Source organism: Dromiciops gliroides, chromosome 1 (genome assembly GCF_019393635.1).
Source record: "Dromiciops gliroides isolate mDroGli1 chromosome 1, mDroGli1.pri, whole genome shotgun sequence".
NCBI classification, from domain to species: Eukaryota; Metazoa; Chordata; class Mammalia; order Microbiotheria; family Microbiotheriidae; genus Dromiciops; species Dromiciops gliroides.
Genome location: NC_057861.1, coordinates 544,919,282 through 544,939,812, shown reverse-complemented (window position 1 = coordinate 544,939,812; position 20,531 = coordinate 544,919,282). Strand labels below are relative to the sequence as shown.

The window sequence follows — 20,531 nt, the reverse complement described above, 5'->3', positions numbered from 1 at the left end:
AAACTTTTATTTTGGTTATGGTTTTCAGGTAGTCCAATAATTTTCAAATGATCTCTCTTGGATCTATTTTCCAGGTCAGCTGTTTTTCCAAGGAGGTATTTCATATTGCACTCTATTTTTTAATTCAACTGGATTTGCTTTACTGTGTCCTGTTTTCTCATAAACTCACTAGCTTCCATTTGTTCAATCCTAATTCTTAGGCAATTATTTTCTTCAGAGAGCTTTTATATCTCCTTTTCCATTTGGCTTTTCAAGCTGTTGACTTTTTTCTCATGACTCTCCTGTATTGCTCTCATTTGTCTTTCCATTCTTTCCTTCACCTCTCTAAATCTTCCTTCTCTCTCTCCTACTTTCTCTTCAAAGTCCCTTTTGAGTACTTCCATGGCCTGAGACCAATTTATATTTTTCTTGGAAGCTTTGGATGTAGGGGCTCTGAGGTTGTTATCCTCTTCTGAGGGTGCACCTTGATCTTCCTTGTCGCTAAAGAAACTTTCTATAATTCTCAACTTTCTTTGCTGGCTCATCTTGCCGTCTTTTACTTGACTTTTAACTCCCTCATCTGGTCGGGCCCTACTTTCCAGCTACACCGTCCCAAGCTTCAGAGGGTCCCAGGTGTTTTGGGTTGAGGAAGTGCAGGTTTTCCTCTTGACTGGCCTGTTCTCTGGTCCAAAGATAATGTCAAGCCAACTTACTAATTAACCAGCCAGCAAAAGTTTGTGTGCTTTGTTTCTTAGTTTCTACAAGGCGGCACCCCTCCCCCACCTAGGCCTCCCAACACTCAAGATTTCTTCCTGGTTCCCTGCTGGAGTAGGATAGCTGAACTCCTCCTTAGGCTCCACAGACACCCCTGTATTTCCCTGCCCTCCTTGCCAGTCACCCGGTCCTCTCACCTGAAGGTAAGCTTAATTCCAGAAGATGCCAATGCTGCAGCTGATTTGGAGGCTCAAGGGTAATTTCCTCTGGCTCAATGTGCCTGGGGTCTGTGTTGGTGCGATCATGGGGTTTGACTCTGTTTGCAGCCCAGCACAGCCCCCTTTAATCTGTCTTTGGCTGGAAAATAATCTCACCCCATCTTTTTGTGGGTTTTCTTGCTCCAGAGGTTATTTCATTGCTGTTTTGGGGGTAATTGTGTCAGGAGCTCTGTGCATTTAATGTCTTTCCTCTGCCATCTTGGCTCTGCCTCCAGAAGTCCAAAGCCTATTGGACTTGTTTCTCTGAAAACATGCTTTGTTAATTAAAAAAAACTTTTAAGCTTTAGTATTTTTCATGGAATGAAGTGAACTATTTTGGTTAAATTTGACCACTCAGCATTAAACGCTTTTTGGGGGGCGATAGGGAGGGGAAAGAAAGTGAAAAAATCAGGCTTAGAACACCAAGCCCACTGCTCCCACTGCTCCCACTGCTCCCACACGGGCTCTGTTCTCATTTCAAAAGAGCCCAAGCTAATATAACTCCATTTGTAGATATGAGAACAATGTGGTCTGTACATTCCTGAATTGAGAAAGTTGATTTTACCCAAAAAAAAAAAAAAAGTTACCCTCTCTTCACTTACAGGATTTTACTTTTTCTGGGCTTCCATGGAAACAAACATTTGCCTTGGTTGCTATTAAATAGCAAAATTTAGGCATTGCTATTCTTTTGTTGCTTCTCAGATGCAAGATTCGAGCTCCTTGTTTTCACTGAAGTACACAACATTGATTGTAAATCTCCTTCCTTTTGTTCTGTGATGGGGTTATAGCTCACTTCATCCTCTTAACTATATATGAATGTTTGCTGTAGAGTTATATTCTATACATTAATCAGCATGATATAATAGACCAAGAACCAGGAAAACCTGGGTCAAAGCCCTGCTTCTGATACATACTGGCTGTGTGACCCAAAATAGTTGTCTAACCTTTAAGTGCTCTAAATAATTCTAAGAAAGACAAGGCTTCTTCACTTGGGGTCTGTGAACTTATTAAAATATTTTAATAACTGTATTTCAATATAATTGACTTTCCTTAGTATTCCAACATTATCCTGAGAAGGGAGGTTAAGAACTATTACTGAGTCAAACAGATGGGGCTGATAGAGATGAATTGAATTTCCTCACCTTGCAGTTCCTTAGCAACTGCAATCACAGGCCCAGGCCCTATCCCTACTGTTGTTTGTCCTTCATTTTTTGGAGAGGATGAATGATATCACTAGGGTGATGTCTTGACTTGCTTGCAATTAAAGTGAGGCAGAATGGTCCAAAGTCATCAACCTTGATCTCTTTTACAGTCATTGAAGTCCAGTGGCAAGATAAAAGTCAGGACAACTGGCCATGGCCTGGGATGCAGACTAACAAAGGAACATAGATTTAGAACTGGGAGGGATCATTGACACCATCTAAATTAACCCCCGCATTTTTATACTATGTTTTGGGTTTGTTTGTTTTTTTTTAGTTTAGTTTTTGTTTTGGGGGCAGGGCAATGAGGCTTAAGTGACTTTCTCAGGGTCACACATATAGTAAGTATCAAGTGTCTGAGGCCAGATTTGAACTCAGGTCCTCTTGAATCCAAGGCTGGTGCTTTATCCACTGTGCTGCCTAGCTGCCCCAACCCTCACACTTTTACAGAGGAAAATTAAGGCCTATAGGGTGTGACTTGCTCTAATAATCACAAAGAGTGGTAATAACAATAATAATAACTATATAGTTTTAGGGTTTGTAAAGTACCTTACATATATTATCTTTTTAAAAATATATAGTTTTAATTATTTCATCATTTCTCACTTACATGTAAAAAAATTTAATATTCACTTTTTTTTTTGCAGGGCAATGGGGGTTAAGTGACTTGCCCAGGGTCACACAGCTAGTAAGTGTCAAGTGTCTGAGGCCAAATTTGAACTTGGGTCCTCCTGAATCCAGGGCCAGTGCTTTATACACTGTATCACCTAGCTTCCCTCTAGAATTATTTTAAAAAATTATTTTTGCAGTTTTAAGAGGTAGTGTGGCACAGTAAAAAGCATACAGACTTTGGTGTGAGAAGCCCTGAGTTCAGATTCAGCCTTAATTGCTTTAACTTCAGTTTTCTTATTTGCTTTATTGCTTTAACTTGCTTAATTGCCTAAACTTCACTCAGTTTTCCTAGGGTTGTTGTGGTTTAAAAAAATAACATGGGGGCAGCCAGGTGGCACAGTGGATAAAGCACTGGTCCTGGATTCAGGAGGACCTGACTTCAAATTTGGCCTCAGACTTGACACTTACTAGCTGTGTGACCCTGGGCAAGTCACTTAACCCTTATTGCCCCGAAAAAAATAAAAACAACAACAACAACAACAATAATAATAATAGATCCTTTTCAGCCACTAAGTAGCTGGGAGACTTGGGGGGGGGGAAGAAATCACTTGACATCTCTGGGTCTCAGTTTTTTCTTCTGTGAAGTGAAAAGGTTTATATCAATATTGTTTTCATTACACTTCCAACTTGCTTTGATACTGTGATGGCTCTGTTATTGGTGTGGGTACTCCCTCTATCAATAGGGGTGGAAATCCTAAGTGATTTTCACCCCATATCCTACCCCAAGTTTTTTATAGATCTTCCCAACAGCCTAGAGTTTTTCCTCTAATGCTTTGAGTATCTTAAAGGCACTTAAGGCATCCCTCTATCTTCTGATTCTCATTGGATGGCCTTTCCCAATTATACTCTCCCTCTCTTGCACCAGTTATCATCAGTCATAGGTACAGTCTGCTTATACCCACCAAGTCTCTTTTCATGGCCCATTGTCTATTCCTCTGAAATTATGATGTTCAATGATTTGCAGTCATATAGCATTACTGAGAGAATATAGTTGTTAAAGAGAAGGGCTTAGGCAGCAGTTGCCAGTTCATAAGGATCATAAATTTTTAGGTGGAAGAGACAAATCTTAGGTTAGCTAGTTGGATCCCCTCCTTTTACAAATGGAGGGACTGAGACCCAGGGAGATTGGGCGACTTGTCTCAGGTCATAGAGTAATGGGGAGGTCTGGGATCAGGGATATGCTGTCTTTTTGTGGTGACTAAGAACTGGAAATTGAGGGAATGCCCATCAATTGGGGAAGTGGCTAAACAAGCTGTGGTATGTGATTGTGATGGAATATGATTGTGCTATAAGGATCCTACTACAATCAGGATGATTTCAGAAAAACCTGGACTTGCATGAACCAATATATAGTGAAGTGAACAGAACCAGGAAAATGTTGTGCACAGTGACAGCAATAGTGTGATAAAGAACTGTGAATGACTAGTCTCAACAATACAATTATCCAATGCAATCTCAAAGGACTAATGATGAAACATACTACCCACCTCCCTTCTGGAGAATAGATGGGACAGTACCTCCTCACAGAGGAGACAGAGCTGTTCAATTCTTATTAGGTCTTTTTAGCCAAAGAAAATTAACTCTGCAGTAGAAATGATAGAATAACAATGGCTCATGGAGTTTTTAACCTAAGTAATAAGATAAAAATACTGAGATGCTCTTGATCAATTTAGTCACCTGATCCAGATAAATGAGGGTCTTGGGTAGTAAGAAAGTGGTAGATGATTGTTTAGACCTGGTCAGTGAGAGTTGAAGGATTGTGGAGAATGGAAGTAGTATTTAAGGAAAAAGCTATATACAACAAATTCATGGGTTTGTATAGAATCTTCTTGTTCTTTGGTTATTAAAATATGTTCGATTGTTATACTTCCCCCACCCCAAATGAAAAAGTATTGAAAGAGAAGTGTCTTGATTTTCAAAAACAAACAAACAAAAAAAGTTTCCAAGAGTATGGAAAAATCCATTGTATAGGTCAGCGAGCCTTTGGTTCCCATAAAAAAAAAAATTCTAGGACATACTTTAAAGATATGATTAATGAATATCCCAAAAGCAGCAGCAACAAGTCAGAGCAGACATGGTTGCCACCAACAGGTGATGCTAGCCTAACTCATTTAGGTTTTTGATAGGGTTTAGTCTAGATCAGCGGAGAGTGGTAGAAATTTAACAAAATTCCCTCCATGTTATCTATCCTTATGGAAAATAGAAATGGAGACTAAGAAAAAAAAAGTACAGTTGCATGGATCCTCAATGGCTACATTTAAAGAAGTTATTAATGTTTTAGCTTGTAATGGAGTTTCCCGGGGAAAGACTTGATAATCTCCTTTCATGCTTAATATCTTTATCAGTCTCAAATATGGGATAGTTGGCAAGCTTAGGAAACACCAGGTGCCATAAAAGCAGGAGAGGCAGCCAACACATTGGCTAAGAGTCAAGATGCAAAGATATCAATAGGCCAGAATGCGAGGCTTCCATTGCAGACACTTACCATTAAGAAAATTTGCCATTAGAGAAATGACTTATACTTGTATTTCTTTTTTTAACTTCACAGATCCAAGATAACAGAGATGTATAAGAAATGATCGAGTATTTTAGTGGAATTTAAGGGCTTTGATATGTTCAGGAACATATAAAAGAAGGTAACTCCTTATGCTGACCAGTTCAGTTAATGTCCACACCATAATAAATTCTATTAGCAACGCCATCATGAGACCAGAGGAAGAGATTAGATCCCATGAAGTTGTTGCTGGGATTTTTGGGTCACAAAACATAGTATCCTTAGCTTCCTTAATACCTATGGACTGAATTTGATGTAAAGATATACTTAAAGATGCCTCATGTGCATGACCTGCTTAAGATCCCTCTTTGTTTCAGTACAAAGGGAGTTGGCATTTAACCACAAACTGCAAACATTTCTCCAGTTCAAGTACTATAATTCATGCTACTTTTTTTCTAGTATGAGTAGTGATACAATTTTAGAAGTATTCTTCAGCATGGATTCAGAGAGCTATAGAAAGAGGACAACTGTTGACTATAACCTTCAACACACAATTACTTTCACTCTTTTTTTTTTTTTTTGGTGAGGCAATTGGGGTTAAGTGACTTGCCTAGGGTCACACAGCTAGTAAGTGTCAAGTGTCTGAGGCTAGATTTGAACTCAGTTCCTCTTGAATCCAGGGCTGGTGCTCTATCTACTGTACCACCTAGCTGCCCCTACCTTCACTCTTAAGAAGCAAAATAAAACTGATGCTTGGATGACTTTATTAAGCAAGCTCATTTGTTATCTCACAGCTCTTGTCTTGCCTGCATTTAGCCAGACAAACCACTACCACCACCACCAATATCTCTGCCACTAGGATAGAGCCTACTTGAAGGCCAACACTTGTTCCTTCATACCAAGGCCCTTCGGTGTCTGTGGGTCCTAAAAAACAAGGCAAACAGATTCAAGAGTCAGATGCCTACATTAAAATCAATGTCTTCATTCTTTAAAGTTTCCATGGTAAAGAATAACACTGTTAGTCTTAATAGCAGTTGATTGTAAGTTAAACTTTTTGGATAACTTGAGTATACTGTCATAATATTAAAATGCCTAATTGTCTGAATCAGTCCTTAACTAAATTTTCATTTGCTGATTGCTAAATTTCCAGTGCTAAAGGATGAAGCCAATTCTTAATCAGATGAGTATTTTTTCTTTTTTCTTTCTTTTTTATTTGCAGGGCAATGAGGGTTAAGTGACTTGACCAGGGTCACACAGCTAGTAAGTGTCAAGTGTCTGAGGCTGGATTTGAACTCAGGTCCTCCTGCATCCAGGGCAGGTGCTTTATCCACTGTGCCACCTAGCTGACCCTCAGGTGAGTACTTTTAAAAACAAATATATAGTTAACTGGTTTAGGAATTTGACCCCAAGACAATATTTGAACCTCGAGTTAAATAACCCAAGTAAATAAAAATTAGTTTCTTCAGATGCCTTGTGCCATACCTCTAAATGAGGGGGCCTGATCTGATACCAAGAAGACAGGTCCAGGAAGACTTGTTATTGTAGGCTTTTCTTCAATATCTTTGAGAGAGAGAGAGAGAGAGAGAGAGAGAGAGAGAGAGAGAGAGAGAGAGAGAGAGAGAGAGAGAGAAAATATATATGTATGTGTATGTATGCATACATGTATAATTAGTGTTAGCATCTGGTCATCCATATTAGTGGGTGAAACATAGGTTAATGAGAGCAAACATTATGGAATGCCTTGTCCTCTGCATACCACTGCAAGGGACCTTATTAGAATTAGTGGAAACATTACTACTTTGATCTTGTTTTTTAAATGAGTTTCAATGTGTTTCTTATTCGAGATTCTGGTGGTAATTATGACCATGTTTACAAAAGACAAGACCCACTGATGAATAATGGCCCCCAAAACAAATTCAGAACAATGGTTCTAATGTAAGATGGTATTCTTAAGATTTTTTTTAAACTAATTTATGGCTCTAGGCAAGTAACTTTCCATGTTTTTAAGAGGCAATGGTAAGGACCTCTTGGAGTAAGGCAAATAGCTAAATACACATTGAAAGTAGGTAAATTCTGCTCAAGAGGTACAACGTTACCAATATGATTATATTTGATTATGCTATTTGGCTTCCTCATTTATACTTCAGTTTTAAAACTCTTCAAATAACCTACAAGAAGCTATTCCTTCTTTCCTAGACAAGTCCTATTTACAGCCTTATAGGGACAATCGGTACCCAAGAGTGATATACCTGTGCCAAACCACTGACCTCAATTTATTATCTGGTAGCCTAAATAAATTGATTACTCATTACCCAGAAACTATGTCTCTTGGGCTTTCCATTCAAGATCAGAGAACAGCAGAAGTTCTCTTACCTCCAAAGAAGGGAAAGACTTTTTAAAAACTTTAACAAAACCTTTCAGTATTTACCTCTTTTTACCCTAGATGACCCAGGACAAGTCACTGAACACAAAGGAGAATCTGGATAAAACTGGTCACAGAGCAAGACACTGCAGTGGAAATAAATCTAAAAGACATAAACAAGGGAAAGAAAGGAGTTTAGTCAGAGCAATGGCCCATCTCACAGGAAGGCTAAAGCAACTTGGATCACTTACCAGGCTAGAGAGAGCTTGGCCACCAGACACGAAGGCAAAAGTTGTCACCTCAAACCTTTGATAATGATTAGGATAGTTCACTGAAGAGCCAACATGGTGGAATTTCGTGCGGTAGTTGTCCAGTGGATAATCACAGCTAGGAGACAAGATATAAATCTACCTTGGTTTGACCCCCCTCAGACACAAGGCCCTGGTGCAGCTTGAACCAGATTTAAAGTGTAATTGGGAAATTTGAAACAAAATAAATAAAAATAGATACTACATTTTTTTTCCCCAATGAGTTCTCTCATTATTTATTTATTCATTTATTTGCAGGGCAATGGGGGTTAAGTGACTTGCCCAGGGTCACACAGCTAGTAAGTGTCAAGTGTCTGAGGCCAGATTTGAACTCAGGTACTCCTGAATCAAGGGTCGGTGCTTTCTCCACTGCGCCACTTAGCTGCCCCCTAGATACTACATTTTAAAACTAAATCAGCATGGGGCCTGGTGATTTTATGCATGGATTAATGGTGCCCATTTATTTCTGAGTTTGATATCACTGGTTTAGATGTATTCCATCTGAAGGTTTATTACAGAATTTCTAGCTACTCCAGGAGACATATCTCTGGTGTTGATAAGCATTTATTAAGCACCTATGATATGCCAGGCACTGTGGTAAGCCCTAGGCTCACAAATCCCAGCTTCCATTGCTGTTTGAGCATTTAAGTGGATATGCTAGCTCCGAACATGGTCTTAGATTTAAGGAGGGAGAAAAAGATGCTTGAAATAAAGTCACCTGATTACGCTCGTCTCCAAGCCAGGGATCCTCCTCAATAGCTGCTGCCTACTTCAGAAAGGAGGACCTGGGTCTTATTTTCATAAACCCCTACTTCAAGAAAGCCTTAGCCATGCTTTTACTTCACTTTCTCCTTTTCCCACCACCTCTTCCATAGTGTCCTTATCAGCCAACTGATATTTCCTCTTTCCATATCTCCCCCCATTACCCAGTCCTGGTGCTGTCCACCATGATCAAATCAACTGTCATAGTTCCTGAAGGACTGTGCCAATCTAGTCCCTCCCTATAGTCTCACTATTTCTGTAACTTTCCAGAGGAAAGTTCCCTTCCCTCACCATCATTCCCTTATAGGTATTGTCTTCCTCGGAATTTAGGCTTTTTGGTATCCCCAGTGCTTAAGACAATAACAAGAGCCTAGTAAACGCTGTTTTCAATCATTCATTTTAAGGAGACAGTCCAACTTCACCTTTCCTATGAATCTGAATGACTTTGCATTATTCCATAGGTGGCCTGTTAATCAGAATTCTGTACCTAAGAACCAACTAGCTTAAAGTTATCTTATATAGGCCTACCCATCCACAATGATGTTCCATCGGGGAAGAGAGGCAGGGTCCACTGATGCCGTTGCCCAGCAGTCATCTAAGACTAGTTTGATGTTTGGATCATTTCTATTTACAACTTGTACTTCCATGTAAATTGGTTGACGCAGGTATTTCACTATCGGGTATTGATCATCCCTATAAGGCTGTAAATAGGACTTGTCTAGAAAAGAAGGGAAAACTTCTTGTAGGATGTTTGAATAGTTTTAAGAGCAGAGTAGAAATATGAGGAAACCAAGTAGCATAGTAACAGATGAGATTCAGGAAGACCCAAACTCAAATCCTGCCTCAAATACTTAATTGCTGTGACCCTGGGCACTTAGATTTAGTTTTCCCATCTATAAAATGGAAAAATAGGGGAAAGGGAATAAACATTTATTTATTAAGTGCTTACTATGTATCAGGCATTGAGTTAAACTCTTTATACATGTTCTCATTTAATCCCCTTTTGAAGCCTGAGAGATAGCTGCTATTATGATCCTGTTTTTATATTTGAGGAAATTGAGGCAGGTAGAAGTTAAATGACTTGCCCAGGGCCACACAACTAGTAAATATGTGAAGTCCTATTTGAACTCAGGTCTTCAATTCTAGACCTAACACTCTATCCAAATGCAACACTAAGTGCCTCTGTAATAGTCCTGATAACAGGTTTCTTGCAAGAACCAAAGTTGCATTACAAATATTGAAGCATCATAAAATATTAGAATATTATTATTAATATTATAGTATATTACTACTATTAATAATCATAATAGAGACCACTGACTATAGCTACTCAAGCATATCCAGGATTATATAAAATTTAGTTGGCACTTTGCCAACAGGGGCTGAGACGCATTTAGGTTATGGAAAAGTGATCAACAATAGGAAACTGGTCTTATTTTGGGGAAATTTGAGTGCCATGTAGTTATGCTTAGCATTTGTCTTACTCTTACCTGGATAGATTTGCAGGATTAAGGAGAGTGGTCCTGGTCTCACAGAAGCAATGGGAGAAGGAGGATTGCTGACATTTGTTCTGACTATGAGGTCAGCGCTGCTATAATAGCATCTCACTGTCAGACTAAGGAACGGTGGGGGAGGGGGAGGGAAGACAGGGAGGTAAGTGTTTCCAGGTTAAACAATTTGACTCAATACTGACCTAGAGGGAATTTACTTCCCAGTTGAGAGCCTCTTACCTGAATTCACTGTCTCTAGTAATTTTGTCTGGGGAGAGATCTGCCCAAAGAGCATGTATTTCGTTTTCATAGACAGCTTGGTCTCCTTCAAACTTCAGGATGGTTTAAGGAAGAGTTTATTAGTAACTGATTAACTTGAGGAGGGGCAGGTTTCAATCTCTTACCGTTTCATGTTACTAACCTTTGCTCTTGTTCCACACCCATTCAGGGGTATGTGAAACCGAACCATCTCCTGAGAAGGATCCTTAAAATCGGGTTGGCAGGCTGTGTCTCTTACTTGGAGAGCATCCAGGTTCAAGGCTGGCTTCGTTTGGTGGCTGTAGACCTCAAAGTCCATAAAGCCATCTTGGGTACATGTGCCATCTGTAACTACAGTTTCCAGAGACTAAAAATTTGTTTCCTGAATAAACTTTATAAGCCACTAACTTGTCAGCTACTTAGTTAATGAAAGACAGAGCACTGGGTCTGGAGTCAGGAACACCCATATTGCTGTGTGCAAGTCACTTAATTTTTGTCTCCCTCAGCTTTGTCAACAGCAAAATGGCAATGATAATAGCACCTAACTCCCAAGGTTGTTGTGAGGATCAAATGAGATAATTGTAAAGTGCTTAGCACAGTGCCTAACATATAGTAGCTGCTTTCTAAATGCTTATTCCTTTCATCTCTTCCCAGTGGGGAGAGTTATCAGATAAAATGCTGCTTTAAGACTTCCAGTAGTCGGGGCATTTTGATTAAAAAAAAAAAAAAAGAGAGAGAGAAATTCTAAGTGAGGCAACTGGGGTTAAGTGACTTGCCCAGGGTCACACAGCTAGTAAGTGTTAAGTGTCTGAGGCCGGATTTGAACTCAGGTACTCCTGACTCCAGGGGCAGTGCTCTATATACTGCACCACCTAGCTGCCCCTAGAATTTCAATATCTTTCAATTCTGGGCAACCCATTTGAACTATACATTCATAAAGGCTGGTATGGCTAGAATGGGGAGGAGAAGAAAAAAAAAAAGACCCAACAAAAAGGCAAAAATCATCAAATAAATGCCCTTACCTACTGAAACAGGCGACTCACAGGATTCAGGATAGATGATCACAGATACCATCTCCCCATAATACAGAAAAGTCAGCTTTATTGAAGGTAAATAAAACTCAACACCTGCACCGTTCTCAGACACCTGAAGAGAGAATACTTTCAAGATTGATAACTGGTTGTCAGGGCTAGTATGAGGAACCAGAGGTCAACACTGAAGGTAACACTCAGGATGTTTATAGATTTGCCATTAAGTGTTTTTAAAAAGTGTCACCAGGTCAAGGGCTCTAGATCATTTCATTAGACCTGAAGGCTTCTTGAGAGCAGGGATTATTTATTTCCCTTGGTACAATGTTTTAAGTCCAAGATCAAACATAAGAGACCAGGAAGAGCAGAGACTGTATACAACAGCAGCAGCAGAACAAGCTCCTTTCCTTTCCCCACCAAACCACCACACTTATCTGGGTACCGAGAAATACAAGCATGGGATAGCAGAACAGGTATTAGACGCAGGAACAAGAAGGCCTGACGAATTCCTGGCTCAAAAATTCACTTGCTATGGGACCCCGAGTGTCTCACTTTACTTCTCTGGCTTCACTTTCCTCATCTAAGAGGAGGGGGTTGAACTGAATTATCTCTAAGAATCATCCCATCTTGGACATACTAGGAAGCTGTGTAAGTGGGCTACAGTTATCAAAAGCCAGTCACTCTATTCTAAAGGAGAGGCCACATTTCTCTTGGGTCTTTACCCAGACAATGGTGTTAACAAATGCCTGGAAGCTACTGGTGTAAGGAGAAATGTCTACTGATTAAATGATCAGTCACAAAGCATATTTATTACAGCTTTACCTTACAGTTCATAGGGTCCAATCTCCTTATTTTATATATGAAGACACTAAATACCAGAAAGGTTATACAATTTGTCCAAGGTTACCCACTAAGTGGCAGAGATGACTCCATAAGGGGAGGGTGGGGTGTCTAGAGCTCTTTCTACTATACCTCCATAATAAGGACAAATGTTAATAGTAGTGAACAAATCTTCAAGAAAAGGCTTCTCTACTTTAATAGAGAATTTTAGATGGATTTCTATTAAGAGTAGAAAATGGAAGGTTTGCTACTTGTGGGGAGAGAAAGGTATATGACCTTAGGTTACCAGGAAAATTCATTTAGCAAATAAGTCATTCACTGTACCAGAGAAGTGTTACTATGTATCTCTTCATTTTAATGAAGGGTCCAGATCCCTTCATGCCACCAGTAAGATAGTATACTTTATTTATCCCATCTTCCTTTGGGATGAAGTACCACAAGCTAAAAGTTGTTCCGAGTTAAAAGAAACTTACTTTAATAATTTATTTATTTCATTAAGTATTTCCCAATTACTTTTTAAACTCTAAAGAGTTTTTTAAATTTTGTTTTAAACTCTCTCCCTCCTATTTCTTGAGAAGGAAAGTAATATCAATTATGCCTGTGAAGTCATGCAAAATTTAAGAAACTTACTTTAGATTTCAGAATTCTTTTGTTGAAGTGTAGTCTTGAGCCATTTTTTAATTCTACAGCAATGCCACTGGTCTTTGACATATTCATGGGAACATTATAATTCTCAATATTTATGGCTGTTAATGCCCCTGGAAACTCTGGTATAACAAGAGTCACGTGTGTCGAATTACAGGTGACTGGGCCTGGAAAAAACATCAGTATTGCTTATATCAATCTTAATCTTCCACCTAAAAATGAGGTCATCTTTGCCTCATTTCTTAAATAGCCTTAATCATCGAATGGGCATTATCTTGGGCTGAGACCTGGGAAAGACCTTAGCTTAAAAAGGCCAAAGACTCCCACTACATGCCAGTCCATCACCAATCATCCTGATCTATATCTTGGTATTGGAGATAGATGACTCTGGAGTAGAGATCGAGGCTGGTGACTTTGCACAGCCTTGCCTCACTTAAATATGATTCCCTTCTCCACGTCATGGTTTTCTTCCAGGATGAAGAACCAACAACAATTTTTAGCTTCCAGTAGCCTCACCTAATATGCAAACCATTCGGGATGAGAGGGTAAGCCTCTGTTCAGGAGGTCCATATGTAAGCTTGAGAGCCACAGTATATAGGTGATTGTTTTCTTGCTGTTAAAAACAAAGCACGTTTAATTCAAACTGACTTTCTATAACCAAAGCATCCGTAGCACCATTAGTATACTTGCAGATACTATAGAGTGGATTAGACAAATCTTAACCATTTTGATGTAATGGCTTTCATTGTAGGGGAGAAACTAAGTACCTGGTACTTTAGAAAAATCATACAAAAAGTGCTCTAATTTTATAATCTCAGTAAGCATTTCAGAAACACCAGTTCAATAAGCATGAAAACTTGCCTGATGCTTTTCTGTTACTGAACAAAGAACACCAAGAGTAGTGGGTAGAAGTTTTAAGGTATGAAATAATGATTAGTGGGAATCCTTCACAAAATATGAGCAAAACTATATGCCTCATTATAGCTGCAAGCTATAATAAGTAACAGTGTTACAGAATGGATGAAGAGCCAACCTTTGGGCCAGAACTGGGTTTTAAGTCCCAATATTTACTGGTTATTTGACCATGGACAAGTCACTTAGAACAGCAAACTTAAGAGTAAGAACAAGTTATGGTATGTAAATGTAATGGAATACTATTGTGCTAGGAGAAATGATGAGCAGGTAGATTAAAAAAACCCCAAAACACCTGGAAAGACTTAAGTGGACTGATGCTGAGTGAAGAGAGCAGAACCAAAAGAACATTGTACACAGTTACAGAAATATCTTGTTATGATCTATTGTAATAGAATTAGCTCTTCTCAGCAATATAATGATTCAAGATAATTTCAAAAGACTTGATAGAAAATTCTCTCTACACCCACAGAGAGAGCTATGGAGTCTGAATGCAGATTGAAGCATACCATTTTCACTTTTGGGGAGTTTGTTTTTGTTTCTTTTCTCATAGGTTTTCCCTTTTCTTTTGACTTTTCTTTCACAACATGATTAATGTTGTAGAAATGTTTAACATGATTGTACTATATAACCTATATCAGATTGCTTTTTGTCTTTGGAAGGGGGAGGGAAAAAAATGGAGCTCAAAATCTTACAAAAATCCATACTGAAAACTATCTTTACATGTAAGTGGGGAAAATAAAGTATTATTAAGTGAGAAAAAATCCAAATTAAAAAAAAAAGATGAATTGGCAATCTTTATCTACATCTGTAGAGGGAGTTTATATGCCTAGAGTTCTCCACACTAAATGAAATCATAGGTCCAGGTCAAAACAAAGAAACTAACAAATAAACAAAAAAATCCCTGCCACAAAAGGAAAGTTTTAATATTACCTTCTCATTAAGAATCTTTTTAACACACACACACACACACACACACACACACACACACACACACACACACACACACCCTACCTCATAGTGAGAGACTCCAGCAGCATTGAATGACACTTGCAAGATGATCTTACTGCTCTCAATGATGAAACTGTAGCCCTGCTGCATAGCTTCCTGAAGTGTGAGGGTCTGTATTCTGGGGCTATCACCCACAATGACAGTCCAAGCTATCTGAGGTTCTCTATCCTGAAATCAAAAAAGCCTTTTTGGAGGTTTATGCCTAAATTGAGTCTTAGACAAGATTAAACCCATTAATTCAAATGATACTTCATCTTTAAAATTCTTTAAAAGAAGCTAATGCCCATAAACAGAGAAATGTAAACTACATTGAAGTCCTTATTTTAAAAAATAAATAAATAACCCATACCATAGTCTCATCATCAAAACTGGGTAGGATCTGTGAAAATGAAACCTGAAAAAAAAAAAGTCATTCTAACTTCTAAAGAAAAAAAAGTACATATTGACATAATCCTTAAAGTTTGATCCACACAACTCTGGAAGGTAGGAACTAAAAGTTATTACCATCATTGTATCATACAGATGAAGAAACTGAAACTCAGCAAAGTTAAATGATTTGCCCAAGGGGCAGCTAGGTGGCTCAGTGGATAAAGCACCGGCCCTGGATTTAGGAGGACCGGAGTTGAAATTCTACCTCAGACACTTGACAACTTACTAGCTGTGTGACCTTGGGCAAGTCACTTAACCCTCATTGCCCTGCAAAAAAAAAAAAAATGTCTAAATGATTTGCCCAAACTGTCCTGGCTAGTAAGTATGAAAGGAAGAATTTGAATGAAGTTATTCTTGGTTCCAAACCTAGCATATTTCCATTGGACCACAAAGTCTTAGTCCATGCACCCATGAGAATATGAGGTCTCAACTACAAAGATGGACCCCAAGGTCATTATTCTGGCTTAATAGCAAGCTAATTGAACTGGGGTCAGTCAATGAGCCTTTCTGTACCTCAGCTTCCTAATCTTGTAAAGTTATATGCCTGGCACGTAGTAGGTGCTTAATAAATATTGATTGATTGATGTTGGACTACAAAATTGAAAACCTTAGAGGTAAAAGGTCTCTAGCCTTTCATCTTAAGGTACCTAAAGCATTCTCAAGGTTCACCCATTACCATGAAGAAAATTAATACAATGTTAGTTTTAAATCCTGTAGTTGTGTCCAAATAATGGAGATTTTTTAAAAAGCAGTGTAGAGTATACCTGCTCCCTCACTCCTACCTCTGCTCTGCCTTCAGTCAAAGAACTGGCAGCCTAGAGGGAAGAAGCTACTTGCCCAGGATCATGGCTAATTGGAGTTCCTGTAACACTAATCAGCCACCACCCAGAGCAATAATGGTTATTATTTGTATAAAGTTTTAAGGTTTGCAAAACACTTTACATATATTCTCCTTTGATCCTCACAATGACCCTGGGAGATAGGTACTATTATCATCCTCATCTCCACTTTACAAATATGTAAAGTAGGTAAGTAACCGTCCCAACCCTCAGTCTATTGTTCTATTATATTTCATTAAAATCTTCTATTGGGTTTTCAAAAAAGACGTGGCTCCTGGCCTTAATTGTAGGCTCAGATGAATAGCTACATTCTGGTGCTGAGCAGGTGTTTCAAATCCACATCTGTATATAGTGTTTGAGTAAAGCATGGAGATACAATCCCTGCGTTCAAAGGGCTTACTACCTAGTACTGGTAACAGGATTCTGAAACAAAACCAAAACCCCAAGAGGTTTCTTAGACTACCACATGTATAGAGAAAGCCAAAGTTCTGCGAGAGGCCCTCTGAAAGCAACAAGCTGGAAGGATAATCAGATTGCCATACTCACAGACATGAAATCCTTGGTACAGTTCGTGGCTGCTAAAATTTCACCTGGATTATCAGCTTGAGGGGCAGGACAGCTGACCTGGTAGGTCACAACCTGGTTGCTCACAGTCTTGTTGGGCAGGAATTTGAGGTTCACTTGATACATACCATGCTGAATACAGACAAGACAATTGGATTCTGCTATAACAACTTCTAGGTCAAAGAGATTTATCGAGTCAGAGGCCTGGAATCAACCGACCACCTTACTCAAAGGATTTTTTTTTTTTTAAACAGTCCAGGTGGCACAGTGGATAGAGTATCAACCCTGGATTCAGGAGGACCCGAGTTCAAATCCGGCCTCAGACACTTGACACTTACTAGCTGTGCTACACTGGGCAAGTCACTTAACCCCAACTGCCTCACCCCAAAACCAAAGAAGTTAAAAAAAAAAAACAATCAGGAGGAAGTCCTAGGAACAATTAAGCCCTTTCAGATAGTCTGAGGTTGTACCTTTTGGTAGAAGGCCTCCTGAGCCACTGAGTTTGCAGTTTATGTTTCCCCCCCCCCCCAATGAAGTAGCTCAGCATATTTTGGGGTTCATGATTTAACTACCCAGAGCTAGACCTGCAGTTCTACTGGTTTCTCAAGCTAGTAATGTATATCCCCACTATAAATTTAAGAGTAACATTTCACCCTCCAAGCCATGCCTGACACCTTTGATATCTGTTCCCATGTTCTAACCCTATCTCCCAGACTTCTTTGCAGTCTAAAAGTTTCTCTTTTCCTTTGGTTACTTTGAAGAGAGGGAACAAGGCATGTTCTTCTGTACCCACCTTGTGACCAACATCATGCACTCATTTCCAACTCCCTCCCCCATTATTCTACCAATTAAGATGTGTCCAATTTCACTTTAGTCAAATTAGTGTTAGTGTCAAAGAAGCATGAAGTGCCTAGGAACAAACTGATATGACAAGATATAGTTTAGTTTTGGAAACCAATGTAATTTAGTTCCCTAAGAATCAGGGCGTTGAACTAAATGTCCTCTAAGTTTGCTTCTAGCTCAACTATGACTCCCTGATTATATACTGGTATTAGCTCACCCACCACTGCTGTTATTTACTAGTTGTGGAATTTTAAGAAACTTCTTTTCTCTGGGTCTCAGTTTCTTTATCTGTAAAACTGTAATATTTACCCCACCCATTTAATAAGTTATTGTAAGTATATAATAACCTGGATCATAGGATTTAGGTATCTGGTATAACCCACTTGCTTTGCAGACAAGGAAATCAAAAGGGAATTTAATTGCCCACAGTTTCAGTGAATGGAGGAATTAGAATCACTATGCCAAACCTACCACTTTCCAGTTAATTCTTGGCATGCTACTCACAAGTTTTTAAAATGGCCTATAGCATGGATACCTTGGATACATGGTTTCCAAGGCTTCCTTAGTTTTTTATTAGTGATGGTAATCACTAATAAATCACGGAGCATTCGCTATAGAAGGGATCAATATCACTGGCTTAGTCTATTAGGAGATAAACATTACAGGTGGCAGAGAAGTTCTGACAGCTGTTCTCATGGTACAGTGATTTCCCATTTGCCACAACCAAAATAGCCTCCCCAATCAGAAGTGGCTCAATTTTCCCTCCAAAATAAACACTTACCACTATTTTAGAACAACTCTTATACGCAGCTTTCAAGATGAAGTTTTCCAAGTTGATAACAGGGGTACAATTCAAGATTTCATTGCCAAAGGAATCTAGAGGCAACAATGAGGCAATCAGAAAAAGGCCCAGAGCATGGCAGAAGTTTCAGCAAAGTACCTAACTTTGGCTAGTATTCAATGTAGAATTTGCCCTATAAAATGACTCCCAATCCAATTGTTTTCTTAAATTGATTATGTAGTTTTGTTTTGTTTTTAAGAGTGGGGCAGCTAGGTGGTGCAGTGGATAGAGCACTGGCCCTGGATTCAGGAGGAGCTGAGTTCAAATCCAACCTCAGACACTTAACACTTACTAGCTGTGTGACCCTGGGCAAGTCACTTAACCCCAATTGCCTCACCAAAAAAAAAAAAAAAAAAAAAAAAAAAAAAAAGAAGTCAACCAATCCAGAGGCAAAGCATGTGGAGGCTTGTGAAGCAAATTATTCTTTCCAGGAAAAGCACAAAGGATTATCTCCACCCTGGGAACAGATGCTCCCCTATTACCAACCTTCCTCAGCTTTTTAAGAGGCTGTCCTACCCTGCTCACATTTCAATAGTTACAAATTACTGAGACATTTACAACCCAGTGAACTCATTCAAGTCAGGGCTTGCCATTTTCCTATCTAAGAATCCTAGCCCAATGTACTAGTAGTCACCGAAATAATGTTTGTTAGAAGTTCAATCTTGATGAGCCCAAACCAAGAGCCGTCAGTAAGGTGGGTCCGATTAGCTAATCGGGGAGACCTACCAACCACATATGCTTGCCAAGACTTGTTACCAAGATCTTCAGGAAATCCAATCTTCATTTCATCATCATAGCAAGTGACTATGCCTAGAAACCAAAGGGGAATGAATAACAAACAGATGTTTCTTCTCCATCCTCAGGTTCAAGGGGGAGAATGTCTACTCTGACATGGGAGAAAGTGAAGGGGATTACCTTACCCAACCCTAGGCTTATTAGGGGCCTCTCCACTGACAGGAGAAAGGAAAAACATCTGCTGACATACCTGGGAAGCTGGTAGTTGAGAAGTTACCAGCCACCGCGGAGGTTACCAGGGTCACAAGGCAGAAGAGCAAGGGAAGCTGTGGTTCCAAGCTGGGGAGGACAGACAGAGACAGACAGAGACAGACAGAGACAGACAGAGGCTTGGGTTTAGTGAGGGCATCTCTGCCATCTTCACTTAGCTCAGGGGTCCTTACCCCTTTAGCATGGTGGTGAAGTCTATGACTCCATTGCCCAGAATGATCATTTTAAATGCATAAAATAAAAATACAACAGATTTCGAAGGAAAATGAGGACTGAGGAAAGCATAGATGTGGTTAGGGTTCCCCCCTTTCCCTCTGCTCCCCACCTTCCATCCAAGTTCACAGACCTCATAAAATCCACTCTCAGACCACAAGTTAAGAATCCACACATCTAGTGCTACTCACCTTGTCCCTTTAGCAGCCCCGGTTAGCTTGACCCCAAAGACCTTTTTCCCCATTGTTCACAGAAAACAAACCACAGAAACCTCCCTTCAAGCCTGAATTTATGTAGGGATGGCTTCCTCCTGTTCCTCCACCCCCATCCCCCACAGCTGGTGCCTGGACTCATATCGTGGCTTCTGAGTCTCATTGAGAACACCTGGCTCAAGCAGAGCATGGGGCAAGGGTGAACAGAATCCTTCTAGAGAGAAGTGGAAGGTGGGGTCCAGGGCCCTCTCAGAAGGGAAAAGTAGGCCTAGTGCTTCTGTTGCAAGGAGGTTGGGAATCTGCACAGTTCAGCAGTTTATCTGAGGCATTCCCCAACCCCTTCACACCCAGCAAGCCTCTATTAGCCAGAGGTTGCCCAAGAGGGACCACATTAAGTGGCTTGGAAGCCTTTGCAATAGCTGAAGAAAATGCCAGTCTTTAGCACCTGGTAGCTATGATGTTAACCACAGTTGAAAGGGAATGACTTTCGTGCCCCCCCCAAACCCCCTAGGGCAATGAGGGTTAAGTGACTTGCCCAGGGTCACACAGCTAGTAAGTGTCAAGTTTCTGAGGCCAGCTTTGAACTCAGGTCTTCCTGAATCCAGAGCCGCTGCTTTATCCACTGTGCCACCTAGCTGCCCCCCACTTTTTTTT

At 39.8% G+C, this 20,531-nt stretch overlaps 1 protein-coding gene across 1 annotated transcript; it reads right to left on the bottom strand.

Annotated features, from left to right (window-relative positions):
- Positions 1 to 5,192: 5,192 nt before the first annotated feature.
- Positions 5,193 to 19,909, bottom strand: ZP2 (zona pellucida glycoprotein 2). Its single transcript, XM_043998550.1, has 19 exons — positions 19,857 to 19,909; positions 19,433 to 19,521; positions 19,174 to 19,257; positions 18,388 to 18,482; positions 16,746 to 16,895; positions 15,281 to 15,325; positions 14,935 to 15,099; positions 13,525 to 13,621; positions 12,994 to 13,175; positions 11,518 to 11,641; positions 10,659 to 10,846; positions 10,478 to 10,569; positions 10,238 to 10,362; positions 9,276 to 9,465; positions 7,929 to 8,064; positions 7,744 to 7,840; positions 6,798 to 6,875; positions 6,108 to 6,239; positions 5,193 to 5,242 (listed from the first exon to the last, which is right to left on the bottom strand). Exons 1-19 carry the CDS (start codon positions 19,907 to 19,909, stop codon positions 5,193 to 5,195), a joined length of 2,172 nt encoding a protein of 723 aa, XP_043854485.1.
- Positions 19,910 to 20,531: the final 622 nt, after the last annotated feature.

Excerpts from the sequence above, each read along its gene's own strand:
- ZP2 (XM_043998550.1), bottom strand. The coding sequence starts at position 19,909 with ATGGGGAAAAAGGTCTTTGGGGTCAAGCTAACCGGGGCTGCTAAAGGG. Across the intron at positions 7,841-7,928 it reads GCCAAGCTCTCTCTAGCCTG|ATTTATTTCCACTGCAGTGT; the intron begins GTAAGTGATCCA and ends TATGTCTTTTAG. Across the intron at positions 5,243-6,107 it reads ATGCAGGCAAGACAAGAGCT|CCAATGTGTTGGCTGCCTCT; the intron begins GTGAGATAACAA and ends CTTGACTCTTAG.